This window comes from Hyalella azteca, unplaced genomic scaffold (assembly GCF_000764305.2).
Source record: "Hyalella azteca isolate HAZT.00-mixed unplaced genomic scaffold, Hazt_2.0.2 contig6564, whole genome shotgun sequence".
In the NCBI taxonomy this organism is placed as follows: domain Eukaryota; kingdom Metazoa; phylum Arthropoda; class Malacostraca; order Amphipoda; family Hyalellidae; genus Hyalella; species Hyalella azteca.
The window spans coordinates 7,460-26,574 of record NW_025936722.1 but is presented as its reverse complement, the minus strand read 5'-3'; the positions used below and the strand labels follow the sequence as shown (position 1 = coordinate 26,574).

At 40.1% G+C, this 19,115-nt stretch overlaps 1 protein-coding gene across 1 annotated transcript; it reads right to left on the bottom strand.

The window, feature by feature from the left end:
• Positions 1 to 28: 28 nt before the first annotated feature.
• Positions 29 to 6,970, bottom strand: LOC108674147 (NFX1-type zinc finger-containing protein 1-like; the record flags this gene model as incomplete). Its single annotated transcript, XM_018162057.2, has 6 exons — positions 6,683 to 6,970; positions 2,061 to 4,795; positions 1,675 to 1,758; positions 1,116 to 1,218; positions 486 to 654; positions 29 to 175 (listed from the first exon to the last, which is right to left on the bottom strand). Coding segments are annotated over exons 1-6 (3,333 nt in total), but the record flags the coding sequence as incomplete, so codon positions are not given.
• Between the last annotated feature and the right edge of the window lie 12,145 nt (positions 6,971 to 19,115).

Genomic DNA, 19,115 nt, shown 5'->3' with positions numbered 1-19,115 from the left:
ATCTGCTCAGGGTCGTAGCCTCACTTACTTTACGAAGCAGGAAGAACTGGCCGGAGTAGGGCGTGAGGACGGTGATCTGCTCAGGGTCGTAGCCTTGCAGGACGAGGTGACGAGCCAGACGCACGATGAACTCTGCTTCGTGGACGTTGCTGTGGCTGTTGTTATCATCGGTTTCCTGTGGAAGATCAAATTACATTAATTGAACAGTTTACTTGCGTAGAAGATTACTTAGCCCAATTTCTAAAGTATAGACAGCGAGATGGATCTGACGATTGTGAGCACAACAGCTATCAAGCTGTATATATAAGGATAAAGACCCGCATCAGGAAACCCCTTTGCGGCAGCCACAAAAATCGTGGCTTCTCAGAGGCCATGCAATAGATGTAATCTTGAGCTAGATGTAGAATGAGATATGCGCAGGATTACCCACGAATACCAAACACATAATGCCATTTTTAACAATACAACTAAATTTTGCATCGTACTGCTAGCTCCTTCTCGAGGTGAGACACAAAGAAGACGCTCCTCTCGACCCCCCGAATGTGATCTCGGCCTTGCACTGACGGATGATCCTTGAGTTCCGGGTAGATGGCAGGGACCAGGAGAGATGAAATCTCAGGACGCATGCGGTGCTGATACTTCAGGGTCTCGTACCTGAATAAAATGAGTTGGTGTTAGGAACATATACACGGCACCACCTAATAGACATATACACGTCTCAACTTTGACTACAGGGAATCAAGATGACTGTGGAGTCTTCCATGAGATTGTTTCTGAGTACTGATTCAGATTTGCATATTTAATTGTAAGAAATGTTACAAGGAAAGAGGACGGAGTAGCATCATGACCAGTCAATACTACTGCGCAGTAGAAATGACGATTTCGAAATGAAACCTGTAAGTCATACATCATCTTCCACTCGCTTTATTTATTTTGGCAGATTACAAGTTGTTAGCTGAGATGAGTTCAGCTCATCGGCTTAGTATTATGTCTTATCATGGACCTATAAAAAGTACGAAATACCCATTAATTGGTTAAAAAGTGGCTCGCAAACAAGATTGCTTGCGGGATTTCCTCAAAAGTACTGGAATATTCTTATTAAAGCTACCACTCACGCGACTCCGTTGTTGATCATCCGCTCGAAGAGCGACGTGTCGAGCCCGTAGTGCTTGGCAAGCTGGTAAACTGCGGGGCTTGGCTTCAGCTGCTGGTGGTCGCCTGCACAATTCAAATAGAAGTCACTTGAATAACTGAAACAATACTGATTGAGAGTGAATATGAAAGCCACAAATAAACAACCTTACTCTGTTCACGGCGGTCAAAAATTTACAAGATGACAATTGCCATTATTGCAAATTGAGTACACTGAGAGGAGTGTACCCATTTCGTCCTGCTGCCTTATTCATTATTGCAACAAATTCACACTGTTAAACCATTGTGAACCATTTTAAAAAATTCAGTCAAAGATTCACTAGATATTTTAGAATAAATTTGACTTGTAGGTTCTCTTCCACAATTGTGTTGTTATAGTTGGGCAAGCACCAATACGATGGTATCGGAATCTGATCTTGAGTGTTCGCACAGAAGGTCTCTAACTAAAAGCATTAGGAGTAGCAGATGCTTTTCACAAGTAATGTAAGTAAGAAAACGCGCACGTTTGTTGTGTAATCTCACCGATCAAGATGAGGTGCTCGCAGTTGGCGTTGAGAGAAGCTATGACGTGAGCCTCTAATATCTCGGCAGCCTCTTCAATGATCACTGAAACGCAACATAAAATAAGGATCGTAGTTTTATTTACTAGTCAAAAAATCTCTTACAGCTAAAACGATACAAATCACGGGAATAACGTGTAATTAGGCATCAATACAAGGGTCATGACCGTCTTATAAATTACTGAATAGAGATAAACAAAGTGAGAAAGAACTTCATTATAGAGCTTGCATATTAACCGACCCACCCTTCCCCCCTGGTGATACCCGAAGTGCAGCAAATCATTAATCTTTCAATAAGAACATAAGGTGCAGGTAATACTATTCAAGTGCTCATAGTTTAAAGCTCGCCTATCCTGGGCTTGAGTTCCTGGACGACGTCCTGGAACTGCGCAGCTCCCGTGGTGGTGAGGCCCACAACGTCTGCCTGACGCGCCACGTGCAGATACTCGGAGTTCTTCACCTCTTGCGCCCTCGCCATGAGCCTCTGTATGTTGGCCTCGTGAGGGCGGATGGTCTCGCGCATTTTAGCCAAAAGCTTGTGCCTCCATAGGCAATAAAGCAAGCACCGATCATTGTAAGCCAACTGAAAGATGTCGAAATCTTCATTGATGGTCGCATTAGCCACGGATGAGACATCTGTTGAAGACGTAAAATGAAGAAGTTCGCCTAAAATTCGCTGCTCTTTGTAGAATTTCTTCAAGGTGATCTCACAAGCCTCTTTTGTTATGAGGCCAGCTTTTAAATGACGAAATAGTGAGGTTTCAAACTCTATAGGATTGATTCTCTCAAATTCATATGATTTTACTCGAGGTAAAATCAAAGCAGTTCCAGTTGGGAGGTCATCTTCCTCAACATCAATGATGCGCTCATTCTCAGCCTCCCTCAGCATTTCCAAAGCATCATGCCATTCTTCGTCGTCTTCTTTGTCATCTGCGGCTGAAGATTCCAGTTTAGGATCGCCATGCACTTGCACAGGCTTTGACCAAACCTGGCGAGGATCATACTTTAGGTTCATGCACCACATTTGATCGATTGGCAGCATCCAGGAGCGGTAAAGTTGACCGCGTTCCAACTTGCTTACGATGCTGGAAGGGATGACGCCGTACAAATTGAGCAAGCCAAAGCTAAGAAGTCCTAAATCACGGACAACTTCTTGCAGTTGCGCATATTGACTTTTCAGCTTCGCTTCGGCAGCAAGGACTTTATTGTGCACATCAGACTTGGCATGATGGATGTTTGGAGGGAGTATGCGTTGCTTCTTCAATTTTAAAAGAAACTCATTGATTTGGTAGCTCTGGATGCGTTCACTCTTGCTTCTGCTGCCAATGCGGATGATTCTATTAGTGAAGTTGAGCATGCCTTCCAAAAACTGATCCAGGGCGTGGTTTGTGTAGCAAATGACGAGAATGGGCGATGACACGTCTACATCGTCTGTTTGCACCAGCCTTCGATTTTGATGCCCACGGACTATTCGGAATTCAGTTTCTTTCCTAGACCATGCCTGCGAATTGTGAAGCAGAACTTGCGTGATTTTCAAACCTAAATAAGTTTTGCCGGTTCCTGGTGGGCCTTGAATCACAACCAGCCGTTTTGTGAGCGCTGAGTGCAGTGCTTTGCGTTGGGATCGATCCAGACCAAAGTCGGACGATCTCGGCCACACATCTACCTCAGCGTTCGTTATGGGAATGTGCTGAAGATCCGGCCGATCGTTTGGTGGTGGAATGGTGTTTGATTTCGGGAAAATATCAGCTTTATCCTGAGCTTTCATGTAGTTGTTTTGCAGAACAACGCGCAGATCGTAGTGCACATTGGCCGCGTTCATCACATACTGAGGAGGTTGGACAGTTTTTTCAGCGAAGACAATGTGCTCAACAAGCGGGAGGGTATTTTCGTCCATGAATTGAAGAGCTCTGAGCACGTGCTTGTACGCGATGAAGAAAGTCCTCGACTCAACAGCTGTGTACTCAAGACTAGCGTCGAGTTTTGACACTGTAAGCAGCTTTACGCCAACAATTCCCTGCTTCAGTTTGTCAGGGTCATGGCCTGCAACGGTTGCCAGAAATGAAGAGGCAAATTTATTGGCACTGAAGCACATTACGTTGCCAAACAGCAGTCGCTTTGAGAATTCGACTTTGAAATTCTTTGGGAAATTGAGCTTCACAAAATGCACAAGTTTACCACGCACAATCTGGGTATCCTGAAATTTGACTTTCCGATACACTCGAACATCCTTTACCCCCTTCAGACCAGATTTCACTTGGCGGATGCCTTCACGCAGGGGGCGAATGAAGTCTTCGCGTAGAAGCCTAAACTGCACATCGAGATAATTGTGCACATCTCTGTAGGCCCCCTCAGTGATATTCCTCCTTATGAGAGGAGCTTCGAGCTGCAGCAGCTCATCGTCGGTAGGCTCAATGGGTATGTCCCTGTAGTCGTCCTCAGGTTCCAGATCATCGAGGTCTGCGAGGCGATCAGCAAAAGGACGTCGCTTCCGCTCGCCGACGTCAGGCCCCGGCTTCTGACTCTCGAGGAGCAATGCCAGGAGCTGCTCATACTCAGTCATTAGCTCGTTTAACTCGGATTGATTTTTCAGCTTAGGAATGACGAGCATGACAGTTTGCAGTAAAGTAGGCAGCATCTCCTTGGCTTGGTTAATGAGAGTTTTTTTCAGTACTTTCAGTAATTGTAGTTGATCTTCAAGGAAGCTTTTCACGTCCGTCCTCTGGCTTGTCATCAATGAAATGTGAAATGTAACGAGCTTATTCACAAAATCCTCAGTGAATATCATTGTGAAAATTTCAATCAGACTCTGCCGACAACTGGTGCAAGTGGAGGCTCTGGCGAGCACCTTGATGAAAAGAACTAATTTATCATCAGGGATTTTCGGCTCAGCCAACAGTTGAGGCACTCCAGACCTGTCACTTAGCAGTGAGTGGATGACCAGATCTGGTGGCTGAGTAGTCCACCCTTTCAGAACATTGATTCCAACAGGATAAAGTCTCTTTGCATTGTGACATACCGTGTGTTCCCTTTCTTCGTCTCTGTCGCCGTTGTTGTTCTCCTGATGTGTTTGAGGGCGTCCTCTGAAATAAGAAAATTATACAAATTAATGATGAAAAGTTAAATCCTTCCATAAGAATCTTGTTGAATTCTGGTTCCAGTAGATATAAATTCCAGAAAAAATTCATTTCACTTTAATATTCAAACCAAATACAATATTCTCACATCATTACTAGCCTAAAGTAGAGGTTTGAATGGACTAGTATGGACGTTACTAACAACTGAATTCTAAAATACCAATTGTTCTATTAAATTCTTCCAGACTACAGTAAGTATTTCATGTCAGGCAACTTAATTCATATGTCATCACCCATGCTGTCAGTAGTATCTCTCACGTCATCTTCTATGACGTCATTGTAGTAAGTCTATATATAAGCTCTTCCAGCTTACCACCAGTCAGTCATAGAACAACACCTCTTAGCTGCAGCCCATCCCAGCCTAACCTTAGATGCATCCACCACGTCTATCAGCTCCAGCACTTGCTTGTCCTACTCGCGTTCGTGTCGTCAAGTCCACCTTCTCAACTACAGTGATAATGCCTCATCCTGTAGTCCTTATATACTTAAATAACTACTATCTTAGAGTGTCACTCTTTCATTCCACAATATATTATCTGGATATTAATTCGAACCGCATGGTACACAGTGACAGTAACCTTCAAGTGGTACTATCTGATTACAAAAGTTTAGGAGACAAGTTTCTGTTGGTGACTCCAGTATTGATGAAAAGAATAAATCAGGATTTTGGCAATGAGCTAAGAATTAGCATTCAAACATAAGAATAATGATGATTTTATTGTCCTTCAGTGGTGTTGTTACCGGGGGTAATCTTAGGGCAGACCAAGCTCATGTGTTTCAGCTCACAATTATATAATTTTCTATTTCAATCATTTATTGTTTTAACTTATTACAAACATGGTTATTATTTGTCGTTTTTCATGCTTATCATGCAAACTAATATTATTTCATGCATTTGTGTCTAATGTCGCCCTATGTTTTTTTGTCTCGTTTCAGGTATTGAACGACCCCATAAACCTAAATTAATGCATGCACAATAAATTTATCTTGAGTTATCAGACAATCCTGAAACTCGCACCGCCATCACCAGTTGGTGAGTTGGCTGTTTAGTCTGCACTTTAATTATCAATTATTTAATTATCAATTATGTCTAATGTACATATTTTAGGCTAATTGTTTTATGCATTTTGGTTCTTATTCAATCTATTGTCATTTATTGTTACAATGGTTCTTTTCATATCTATCAGCTTGATTAACTTTTAGTGTGATGCCTGTGCTTGCAATAATTACTTTGTTTTCTTAAATCATTTTTGCACTTGAAAGATCTGCACTTGCATTTGCTCTTGACTGTTTAAACTCGATAATATATTCCTTAATTCACTCCTATTTTGTTGTTCATGTTTAAAGTCAAATTAATTCACTAAATTCCCTCACATAGCAAATAAATTATTATGTCTCTTATTGCATGTATATTTATGTTCATTTGTTTGTTTCAGTTGCTGTGTGTTTCACTCCACCCATTGTTTCATATTCCTTAGTTTCATATTCCATAGTTTTATAGTTCCATAGTCCTAAATTTGCTTGTTTAGTGATTCAATTCTAATTATGAGTTTGGCAAATTATTCTTATTGTATACAATTTTTAACATATTGGCTTCTCTTTTAATAAATGAAAATAAATACTGAAATAAAAGCAAATCCCTAAGTAATTCATTAATTCCTGTTTTCTGTGACAAGCACTATAAGAGTAAAATTCAGTAAGTGAACAACGAGTTTGTTCCGCCCGCTAGTGTGCCCGGTTACAGTGTCCAAACTGGTTAATGTTGGGTAAGGCATAGATTTAATTCCCAAGTCAAATTTCATGCATAGATTTAAAACTGATTAGTTTACATACCTCCCACCAAATTCTTGTTGTTTCCAGTTGCCTCTTCCCCGAGCATGGCTTCTTCCACGTGGACGTCTCTGACCAGTATCAAAACTTAAGTCCATAAGACTGGGCAATCCATCTTCTCTAGAAGAACCTCTTCCACTGGCGCTGAAGTTCAGGGCATCAAGGCTGCCAAGACGGCCAGAGTGCGCTTCATACCTGCCATTCTGCTGGCTGCTCGGCACACCATACCCATAATTCTGATGGCTGTTGGGCACACCATACCCAATATTCTGATGGCTGCTGGACACACCATAACCACTATTCTGATGGCTGTTAGGCATACCATAGCCATCATCACTGTAGTTGTGTACAGCACTGCCAGAATCTCTGTAGTTTGGTTGGCCACATCCACGGTTTCCATAACTCCTCCCTTGACTGTAATACAATGCATTTGCTGAACATTTTTGTACAATTAAGCGTAAAATATACAAAAGATCCATAGTACAGGGTTATTCTAAATGATAGACCTAATTTAATAAATTTGTATTAAAGTATAAATTGAAAATGAATAATTTATTCACCAATGGAAAGAGACAGATTCAAAGTTTTTTTTACATATTTATAAATGTTTAATATGTCCCATTGCACTGCATGGCAAACATTTAAATGGTAGCCAAACTCGTCCCACACACGAGAAAGCATATCTTTGTTACTAGTGCACCATAGCAGTGATACGGTTCTTCAGATCAACAAGAGTTGCTGGTAAAGGCGGGACGTAAACAGAGTTGCTGGTAGAGGCGGGACGTAAACAGAGTTGCTGGTAGATCGAGACGGGACGTAAACAGAGTTGCTGGTAGAGGCGGGACGTAAACAGAGTTGCTGGTGGAGGCGGGACGTAAACAGAGTTGCTGGTGGAGGCGGGACGTAAACAGCGTTGCTGGTAGAGGCAGGACGTAAACAGATTTGCTGGTAGAGGCAGGACATAAACAGAGTTGCTGGTGGAGGCGGGACGTAAACAGAGTTGCTGGTAGAGACGGGACGTAAACAGAGTTGCTGGTAGAGGTGGGACAAACAGAGTTGCTGGTAGAGGTGAGACATAAACAGCTTCCTTGACCCCATAATAAATAGTCACATGGGGTGAGGTCAGACGATCTTGGTGGCCAGAAATGTAGAGCCAGATCTTCATTTCCTATGTGTAATACCCAATGCTCAGGAAATCATCAATTCAGAAAGTTTCAAAAATCAAGATGCCAATTTTAACCTTTTTAAACAGCCAATTAGAAGTTTGAATAGGTTGAAAAACTTTTTGAATCTTTCCCTTTCCTTTGGTGCATTTGGTATTCATTTTTAATTTATACTTGATTAAATTTATACAGGTTTATTAAATTAGGTCCATCATCTAAGTATAAATAAAAAATTAATAATTTCCTTTTAAATGAATTAGTTGGCATCCAAATCTTTTTGGGTCAGTCATTTCCTGAGCATTGGGTAAGACGCATAGGAAATGAAGATCAGGCTCCACACTTCTGGGTTCTGGCCACCAAGATCACCTGACTCGCCCCATGTGACTATATCTTATGGGGTTACAACAAGGAAGCTGTTTATGTCCCTCCTCCACCAGCAACTCTGTTTACGTCCTGCCTCTACCAGCAACTCTGTTTGATCTGAAGCCACTGAGATCACCTGATCTCACCCCACGTGACTATTTCTTATGGGATAACGTCAAGGAAGCTGTTTACATCCTAACTACCAGCAACTCTTTGTATGTCCCGCATCTTTCAGCAACTCTCTTTATGTCAGTCCCACCTCTACCAGCAACTCTCTTTACGTCAGTCCCACCTCTACCAGCAACTCGGTTTATATCCCGCATTAACCAGCAACTCTTGTTGATCTGAAGAACCTTATCACTGCTACAGTGCACTCAGTAACAAAGATATGCTTTCTTGTGCGTAGGACAAGTTTGTCTGCCGTTCAGATGTTTGTCATACAGCAGAAGGGGAAATTTTGAACATTTATAAATGAGCAAAAACTTATCAATTTTTTCTTCATGTTGGTGTATAAATTATTCATTTTGAATTTATACTTGAATAAATACAAATTTATTACAATGGTCCATCATTTAGAATAGCCCTGTAGTTTACCATATTAGTACTCAGAACTCAAAGCCAAATTGGGACAAAATTCCGACTCAAAACTGGCCAAAAACTTGAATGTTGCCTCGACATTACTTTAAAAAAATGTTGCAGTTTTGCTAATTTTATGCTCATTGCTAATTAGCTAGTGTTCTAAGTTCTGTTAACATATTAAGATCAACTTTCAAGATACTACTGCATATAATACAAGCATTGTTGTGCAAGGTTGATTAGGGGTTTCAAAATTTTCCATGTGCAAATTAACTCATATTGGGTTTCCATTAACAAAAGGTTGCATGATAAATTAAATGGTAAATCATGGGAACTGAGGATAGAATAATAGGACAGGCAAGCAAGAATTCTAACAATAAACTTTTCAAACATAAAGTAAAGCAATGACTAATTAAAATTCTACAAGGAATTCTAAAATCTTTTCATTATGAGTCTTATATTATTATTAGTCTTATTATGAGAGTATGATTGATAACAATAAAATTAAATATTTCTTGTTCTTGAGAACAATTAAGATAAAAAGTTCAAGCAAGAACTTCATAACTAATCAAGATGATTGAAATTAGCTGTGATAAAAATTTGATGGTTTGTTGAAACATGATGATCACACATGTTGTTAAATCACATGATTTAATCATTTTGATTTAATCATTGCCAACCCTGACAGTGGTATTGATTATAATTTTTTAAAACACCCTACATGGCCGATGTCACCTTGCTAATGGTTGAATTTGGCCACGAAATCATTTTACTATGTTTTTACTGTGTTTTAACACATGTGGCCAAAGTCACCCCATTGCAGGGTGACATCGGCCACTCAGCTAATTTAAAACAAAATTATTAAACAATAAAAGTGACATAATTTAGACATGACATTCAAAGAAGAACCTTTCAGTAATATATTTACAAATTTACAATCACCAGCAATGCCTCATTCCTATTTTGTAGGAATTTGATTGGCAGAAACTAGTGTAATTTGGCCGAAGTCACTGCAGTTGATGGTATGGTGTTGTGTATGGTAACAGACTTCAAGCCAAACAAATGAAATCAGTTATTGGCCTACATACAAAAAATACTGGAAATAAAGTATTATTTTGAAAAATAAATAACACAGTGGTACCATACTGCAAGAAATTTTATGCAAATGCACTTTGGAGAGTTCACTATCTTATAAAGTCTATTAAAGAAATTTGGCTTTATTATTACACATGTTTTAACACTAACACTCGGTTTGCACAAGATGGCAACATAACCAACAGAAAAATCCAGCACTATAAATAACTATTGTAGTAGTATAGTATCTTTGGCATTGAAGAATATGCCTGTCACTGATTCTTGCACATTTCTTGACTAAACTTGTCTTTTGATCAAATCTTTTCAATGGATGGTAGGTTTAAAATCGTTTCAAGATTTCAGTTGTTACGTAGGATACAACGCATTTCAAGACTATACATATTCTCCTGCATGGCCTTGTCTAGTCTGTTCTTGAACGTGTTCATACTCGGAGCATCAACAATATCTTTAGTGAGGCTGTTCCACATGTTGGTGACTCGAAGCAAGAAGATGTGTCATTGCATGGATGAGTTGCACTGCAGTTTTTTTTAGTTTATAGCTGTGGCTCTAGTGTTTGTTCTTGCTTTACATCCTGGTAATCCTGGGACCTTGAACAAACCATGAGTACACATGTATACTTCAATTAGGTCACCATGCAGCCGACAATAACAGAGACTGGGAAGCTTCATAATCTTCATAAGACTTGCCCTTTGAGCCAGGAATTATCCTTGTTGAAGGCCTTTGAACACTCTTTACTAAATTATCATCCTTTTTAAGTCTTGGTTACCACACAATGTTTCCAAACTCTAGGTTCAGCTGCACTTGAGGTGAACAACAGCTTCATCATTTCTACATCTAGGTACTCATAGGAGTGTCTGATCAGCTCAAGCAGCTTATTGGATTTATTAACATGCACTTCAGTATGCCTAGAAAATTTTAGCTTCTGGTCAACAAAAATTTAAAGATCTTTTTCCATGCACGACTTCTCAATCGTAACCCTCTCGTTGCAACCATGTCTTCTCATGCTGCAAACTTGCTGTTCATTGTTATTGCCAAGGTAAAGTGGTCAGCATTGAATTGCAGCTGCCATGCATTGGCCCAGTCAACTAAACTATCAAGATCATTTTGCAGTTGCATTTTAATTTGATGCATCCTTAACTGTATTATACTTTTGTCATCGGCATACATGGAGCACACGCTTTACACTACGTCTGGTAGATCATTTATAAAAGTGACAAACAGAACAGGCTCAAGAACGCTCATTTGCGGTATGCCACTGTGCACAGTTGCCCAGTCTGATAAGATTCCGTTAATTCTGACACGTCTTCTGCCTACTAGGAAATTCCTGATCCATTGGAGTACATTTCCCTCTTTCTCATAGAATTCACTTTATGTAACAGTCCCTCATGCGGAACACTCTCAAATGCCTAGGCAAAATCGAGGTACACTGCATCCACTGGCACCCTTTTGTCCAGCAGATGAGTCCAATTATTCAAGGTAGACAGGAGATTAGTGGTGCATGATCTGCCACCAAAAATGCCATGCTGACAGTCTGATAAAAGATGGTTAACAGTCAAGTGGTCAATAATCCTATCCCTCACAACCAACGCTTGTGAGACTGACAGGACAGTAGTTACCGGGGTTACTTCTGTCACCTCTTTTGAACAGGGGTGTCACTTGGGCTTCCTACCAGTTGGCTGGCAAAGTCCTTTTGATTTAGGTTCTTTCAAAAGAATACTATTGAAGGGCCGGCCAGGACGGTTGCTAATTCATCGAGTAATCAAGGGTGGAATCCATCTGAACCTGATAACTTGTTGGGATTCAGGGAGACCAGATGCTTGAGAACCTCCTTTTCATGTATCTCAAAACTAGTTAACTGCCAGCTCACTCATCGCTCCTCAATAGCTGGAATACTGTTCAAGTCATCACCTGTGAAGACGCTGATAAAGAACTGATTTAGAACATTGGCCTTGCCTGCATCAGAAGATATCTTTTGTTGATTTACATTCAAATAAGCAATACTATCCCTTGTCTTACATATCAAACTAGCATACAAAAAGAAGGTTTTCAGGTACTTTTTGAGCTTATGGCAACATCTTTTTAAAAGTTTTGACTCCAGTGCGACAAGCTTGTTTAGCTTGATTTTGAGCTCTTGCATACAGGTTATACTCAGCATTGCTGCCAGTCCTTAAATAACGCTTGTTATTTACGGACTTGCAGCACACATCAACTGTATTTATAATAACACATCAACTGTAGTCATAAGTATGTTCTTGATGAATGACCATGACTCCACCACATTCATGTTCATAATACAGTCCAACGTGTTAGCTGCACTCACTGATTCATCAAGTTTAACATAGTCACCTTTTGCAAAGTTGAAACGTTCATGCTTCTGAGGTGTCTTTTCTGTACAGCACTTGATACTGAAAATCAATGACTGGTGGTGATTTTTGCTCAATGGAGCCCTGTGGCAAAGCTCTTCTACCTGATTCTTCAATAGTAAACACTAGGTCTAGACTCTAGAGTATTTGGAGTCTGATTACCTCTAAAATGGGTTAGAATAAAATAGAAGTGTCAGCACTGAAGAAATAGGCCCATGGCATGTTGCTGCTTCTTGTACTTATCGTGACTCGATTCACAAGGGATCCGGCCTTTGGAACCCGATCTTTCCGTAACTGATGATTGATTGAGATAGCTGCTGGACTTATTGCCTGGTCCGTAAGTTGCTAGGCATTTCGAGACTGAACATATGCTCCTGCATAGCTTTGTCTAGTCTGTTCTTGAAGGCGTTCATACTCGGACCATCAACAATGGCATCAGGGAGGCTGTTCCACATGTCAGTGTCTCAAAGTGAAAAGAAATGTTGTCGCATGGATGTGTTACAATGCCGTTTTCTTAGTTTATAGCCATGGCCCCTGGTGTTGGTTCTTGTTTCAAATTCTAGTAATCCTTCTGAAACTTTGTATAAGCCATAAATATACTTGTATACTTCAATGAGGTCCCCAAGCACATGTCAATAACTCAGGCTTGGAAGCTTCATAATCTTTAACCTTTCCTCATAGGACTTGCCTCTAAAGCCCGGAATTATCCTTGTTGCACATCTTTCAACATTCTTAAATTTTTGTCCTTTCCAAGTTTCAATGACCACACGTTTCCAAACTCTTGATTTGGGCGCACGACAGCAACAAACAACTACTTCATCACTCCTGCATCTAGGAACTTATTAGGAAGTTATTTATTGGCTTGAACTTCAATATGCTTAGAAAATTTCAACTCATTGTTGATATTAACTCCTAATTCTTTTTCTGTTGGCAACTTTGACATCATCACGTTGTCAACTTTGACATCATCACTCCGTCAACATCATCACTCTGTGCAACTGTCTTCTCGTGCTGTAATCTTGCTGTTCATTATTCTTGTCAAGGTGGATTACTTTACATTTGTCAGCGTTAAAACACAGCTGCCATTTATCAGCCCAGTCCACCAGCCTGTCAAGATCACCTTGCAACTACTTTTTGTGAACTATTCTTCACTGTATTATAAATTCATGTATCACCAGCATACATTGAGCACACGCTAGACACAGCTTTTGGCAGATTGTTTATAAATGCAACGGATAAAACAGGCTTGAGAATGCTTCCCTGTGCAGTGAAGCCCAGTCTGATATGGGCCTATTAAAATCGACACGTTGTTGTCTCCCTACTAGAAAATCTCTGATCTACTTGAATTTAAGTACTCTCAATTCCCAAAGACTTCAATTTATGCAACAGCCGCTCATGTGGGACACTTTCAAATGCCTTGGCAAAATCAAGGTACACTGCATCTGCTGGCTCCCTTTTGTCCAGCAGGCGGCTCAATTCGTTCAGAGTAGACAAGAGGTTAGTGGTGCAGGATATCCCAGCAATAGGTCATGTTGACAGTCTGATAGGAGATTATTAGCAGTCAAATGATCTTAGCTTTGTGATGTGCTGGAATAAAAATAAGTCTCTCACAGACTCCATGAACAAGGATGAGGGGTGATTCTCATCCCTTCAAGAGGATTCATCTGCCCAGTCCAGGGTTGGTGATTTTTTTTATTTTTTCAATTTTTTTATTTATTCAATTTTTTCAGCTTTTTTGTCTTTTTGAAGTGTTATTTTTCATGTTGCAATTAGCCTACTAACAATGACATTATATGGATGAAAATGGTTGGCTAAAAAGGGCACTTGTTGCCTTCAATAATGGCCAAGGTGGTGTTTACCACTTTTGGAATTTTAGGTAAATAATTATTGATAAGTCTAATTATTAGCTCTGTAAAATATGTATGGAGCAAGGTAACAAGCTACATATTGACCATTTAACGGGCTTCAATATACAAAAACACTTCAGGAATGCAGATCTTCTAAACATTGAAGAGTCGCATAACAGATAGGTAGCTGATAGCACAGTGCACAACACTATCAATAGATCTACTAGTTTCATGTCCTATAAATCTACCAGACTCTACCCTCTACACACCAACTAGTAGTGACTGAGTGACTGATTGCACTGTTCTCATTTGATTCAGATCATTAACCAATACAAAACATAAACTGAATGACAACCAAACAATCCTCAAAATACTTGAAACGAGACTAATGTTATGAGAAAAGTTAACACTGAAATAAACATATGCACAATTCAAACATTTTATTTCCATTCACTGCATTTAATTATTTTCAGGATGGAAAATCTTTCTAATTGCCTAAAAGGTCAATCCAATCTCAACCTCTCAATATACAGGGTGGGGCAGAACTGATTGAGCAGTTTTAAGGCAAAATAAAAGAGTAATGGAGGTACATAAAGAAGAAAGTTTATTTTCCTCAAGGTTAGCATAACATACCATTTAGAATTCATATGTTTTGAAAATAAAATCTGGAAGATGGTGGCCATTAGCAGCAATACACTGTTGGAGTTGTTTTTGGAGGAGGTAGTAACAGTGACCGTGAATTCCAAACGCTATGCTTAGTATCCTTAGTATTTGTTTGGGACATAGCAGTCCCAGGCCACGATGGATTGCCGCCTCTGATTATCGTTCATCCGCCCTCATTTGGGCCACCTGATGCACGATGCTGTTGCTTGCTTCTCGCCGCTGGTAGTGTTGCAGGGGAGGTCAATCTGGGATTGTGCTCAGGAACACGTCTAGCTGTCTCTTGAAGGTCTCCAGGGTGAACTCCCCCTCTCTTAGATCCCCTGGTAGGGAGTTGAACAACCTTGGCCCTGCCACAGAAAGTGATCCTTCCTGCAGGGATTGAAATCTGACTGCGGATCTGTTTCGTAGGGGGGGGGATCTTGCACAGTCTCCCCCTTCTCTCGTTGTGATATGTCTGAATCCTGAAGGTCTTGCTCTCAAAGTTTGGCACCATTCCGGTTATCATTTTCCATGTGTACAGAATGACATGTCTCTCCTGTCTCCTCTGCAGTGAGTACAGACTCAATCGCTGTAACCTCTCCCAGTAGTTAAAATTCTCCATCCCTCTGATCCTGGAAGTAAAGGTTCGTTGGACTCCTTCCAGTTGCCATATTGCACCTAGTGTGAACGGAGTCCAAAGCTGGCAGCAGTATTCAAGGATAGGTATAACAAGGACTCTGAAGAGCGTGATCATAGGTTCCACTTCTCTTGTTCTGAACGTCCGCCAGATCCACCCCTTTTGCAGTTATTGTTGGTATGTGATCACCAAAATTGACCTGATTGTTCATCAACACTCCAAGATCGCGAACGAGTCGCTTCTCTTCGATTTCCGAGTTGTCAGGTGCCAGGTAGCGGTGATCCATTCTAGCTCTTCCGGTTCCTCTGTACATCAGGACCTCAAACTTGGTCCCGTTGAACTGCACGTTGCTCACTAGGGCCCCGTCATATATTGCAGAGGTCTTCTTGCAACCTCTCACTGTCTGTTCTGTCCGCGATGGTCATTAATATCCTGGTGTCGTCTGCAAATGACGACGCAGTGGCGTGGTTCACTGCCACATCTATGTCGGCAATGTGGATGAGGAAGAGGATTGGGCCGCTATGCTGCAATGCTGCAAAATTTCTTGCACCCCAGGATGGAAAACATTGTTGAAAATTAAGCATTGGAAGACGTGTGGTTCTAGCAGGATGGGGCTACAGCTCACACAGCCCGAATGTCACTCAATGTTTTGAAACGCATGTTTCCCAGATGTCAGGTGTCTCTGAGGGGTGATTTACAGTGGCCTGCAAGGTCACCTGATTTGAGCATTTGCGATTTCTTTCTTTGGGGGACATCTAAAAGAGAGGGTGTTCAGAAGTTGCCCTCACACCCTACCACGGCTAAGGGAACAGATTATTGCAGCAGAGGTTGTGGCCATACCTTGCCATGTGTGTAAACGTGCTGTGCTCTAGGAAACTTCCAAGAATGACTCCAACAGTGTGATGCAGCTAATGGACACCATCTTCCTGATATTGTTTTCAAAACATATTTTAAATGGTATGTTATGCTAACCTCAAGGAAAATAAACTTTCTTCTTTATGTACCTCCATTACTCTTTTATTTTGCCTCAAAACAGCTCAATTGGTTCTGCCTTACCATGTATAAGCTAGCTAACACATTAAAATTGTATATTGTAATCAATATATAACAAATAGTCAAATGGTTAAAGACTACTTATAGCCTTATAAGAATTAGCTAAGCTGCAAGCTATGTACAATGTATTGCAACACTTGATGCCTATGTACCAAAAACATGCAATTCATTGGAACCTAATACACATTAAAGGCAACAAGTTTATATTCCAATTTGTCATAGTACATTTATACTAAACCATGAATAACAATACCTCAAAATAGATTGAAGACTGCCACTCAATATATTTAAATCCATAAAAAATCAAAATAAACAAAAAATAAAATTTTTTTAAATCGAATAATTTAATCAGTTTGATTTAATCAATGCCAACCCTGGCCCAATCTATTTCTGGAGAGTTAAAGTCACGAACGATCAACATATGCAATATGCTGAAAGTCATGCATGGTAGAAGGCTGTTCAGTACTTCATTGTTTTCAGAGGAACTGTTAGGTGATCTATACAGGATGCCTATAAGGAGTCTATCCCTGCTTTTTAGAGAAAGCTCACACCACACTGATTCCCTAGCTGATTGGTGTTCTACTGATAACTTAACTTGTAAGGCCCCATAAAAGGTTCTAACCCACAGAGCTACATCTCTACTGCACTGCTCTTTGTTAAAGTTATGAAAGCAATCAAAACCTGGCAGCTGAAATACAACTGATACAATTTTCCCCCCATGATTTTTAGGAAGTGTCTCTGCAATACAAATAATGTCAATACACTCAGTTGCAATCACAGTTAATAGTTCATTTCTTTTGTTCAAAATGGATTCTGAGTTAGCGTAGAAACATTTCAAAACTTTTTGTGCTCTTCCATTTTGATGAGTAAACTTTTTCCCTTATTTACAAAACTGAATTTATGTACATGATTTCCACTATTTAATAGTCTTCCAGCTCCCCTGACTGTCGGCAAGTGGTCAGAGTCCTTGTGAGATCTAGAATGTAGGTGACATGATTTTCTGTGCTTCTGCGTCTGTTTTGCTCCTGTCATTTCTTGCGGAAATCTGCCCTCTCTAAAGGGGTGGAATCCTTCACAAAAACAGGCTTGAATCTAACGGTTTCTCCTACTTTTTTTGCTGCTTTCAGCACACTCTAAACCTGTGCCAGATCATTCACAGTCACCAATAGAGGTCTGCATGTGTTTGTAGCATCAGCATTCTTGAAGCGCAGCTGCTTGCAAAATGCAATATCAACCAGTGTGCTTAGTGCTTTGCTACAACAGGCTGCCACATACTTATTGTTGGCCATCACTCATTCATCTCAGATGCTGTGATTTTGGGAATGCTGAACCATACAAGGTTGCACTTCCTAAGTTCTCTGTCTAGTAATTGCGGGAGCTTTTGCTAGCAACTTTGGCTATGACAACAATGTGATTCTTCAATAACATCTTTTCCAAATTTTCTGTATTTTACCGTTGAGCTCTCTCTTCCATCAGCTCTTTGCACAAGCTCAGTTCATTACTCAAAGAGCCTACTAAATTACTCAAAATGCTTATCTCTTTCTGGTAATTGTTCTCCATTTCTGCTCAAAATGCTGCGAACAAAGCAAACCACTTCTCTTCCATCTGCTTCTTGCTTTTTTGGCCACTAGGAGTTGGTTTCTCGCAGTCACTACAGAACCAGTGAAACGACTTTTCTGTAGGAAAAAATACTCTTCAGAGCTCAGCTTTGCACAACTGATGCAAATAAAATCCTCACAGTGTTCACAGATGACCATCTGATCCTCTTCTCTTAATGAGGTCTCTTTACAGAACTTGCAAGCATTTTCAACTACACACTTCAATCTCCTGTTCGATTTTTTCAGTGCACCTTGTTTCGAAGAGTGACATTCCTTCTTAACAATATTGTTAACTTTCTTCCCAGCCATCACAATGATTAAATCATGTGATTAATAAATCACTTGATTTTTTATAAAAAATCATGATTTTTTCATTTATTTGATTTTTTTATTTTTTCATATATTCAAATATATTGAGTAGCAGTCGTTAATTTATATTGAGGTATTGTTATTCATGGCTTAGTATAAATGTACTATAAATGACAAATTGGTATATCAACTTGTTGCCTTTAGTGTGTATTAGGTTCCAATAAATTGAATGTTTTTGGTACAGAGGCATCAAGTGTGCAATACATTGTACATAGCTAGCAGCTTAGCTAATTCTTATAAGGCTATAAGTAGTCTTTAACTATTTGACTATTTGTTATATATTGATCACATTATACAATTCAAATGTGTTAGCTAGCTTATACAGGATGGGGCGGAACTGATTGAACAGTCTGGAGGCAAAATAAAATAGTAATGGAGGTACATAGAGAAGAAAGTTTATTTTCCTCAAGATTAGCATAACATACCATTTAAAATACTTATCTTTTGAAACCAATATCACGAAAATGGGGTTTGTTAGCTGCATCACACTGTTGGAGTCATTCTCGGAAGTTTTCTACAGCACATTCACACATGGCAAGGTATGGCCATAACCTCTGCTGCAATAATCCATCCCCTTAGCTTTGGTAGGGTGTAAGGGCAACTTCTGAACACCCTTTCTTTTAGATGTCCCCAAAGAAAGAAATCGCAAATGCTAAATCGGGTGACCTTGCAGGCCACTGTAAATCACCCCTCAGAGACACCAGACCTCTGGGAATGGGAAACACACGTT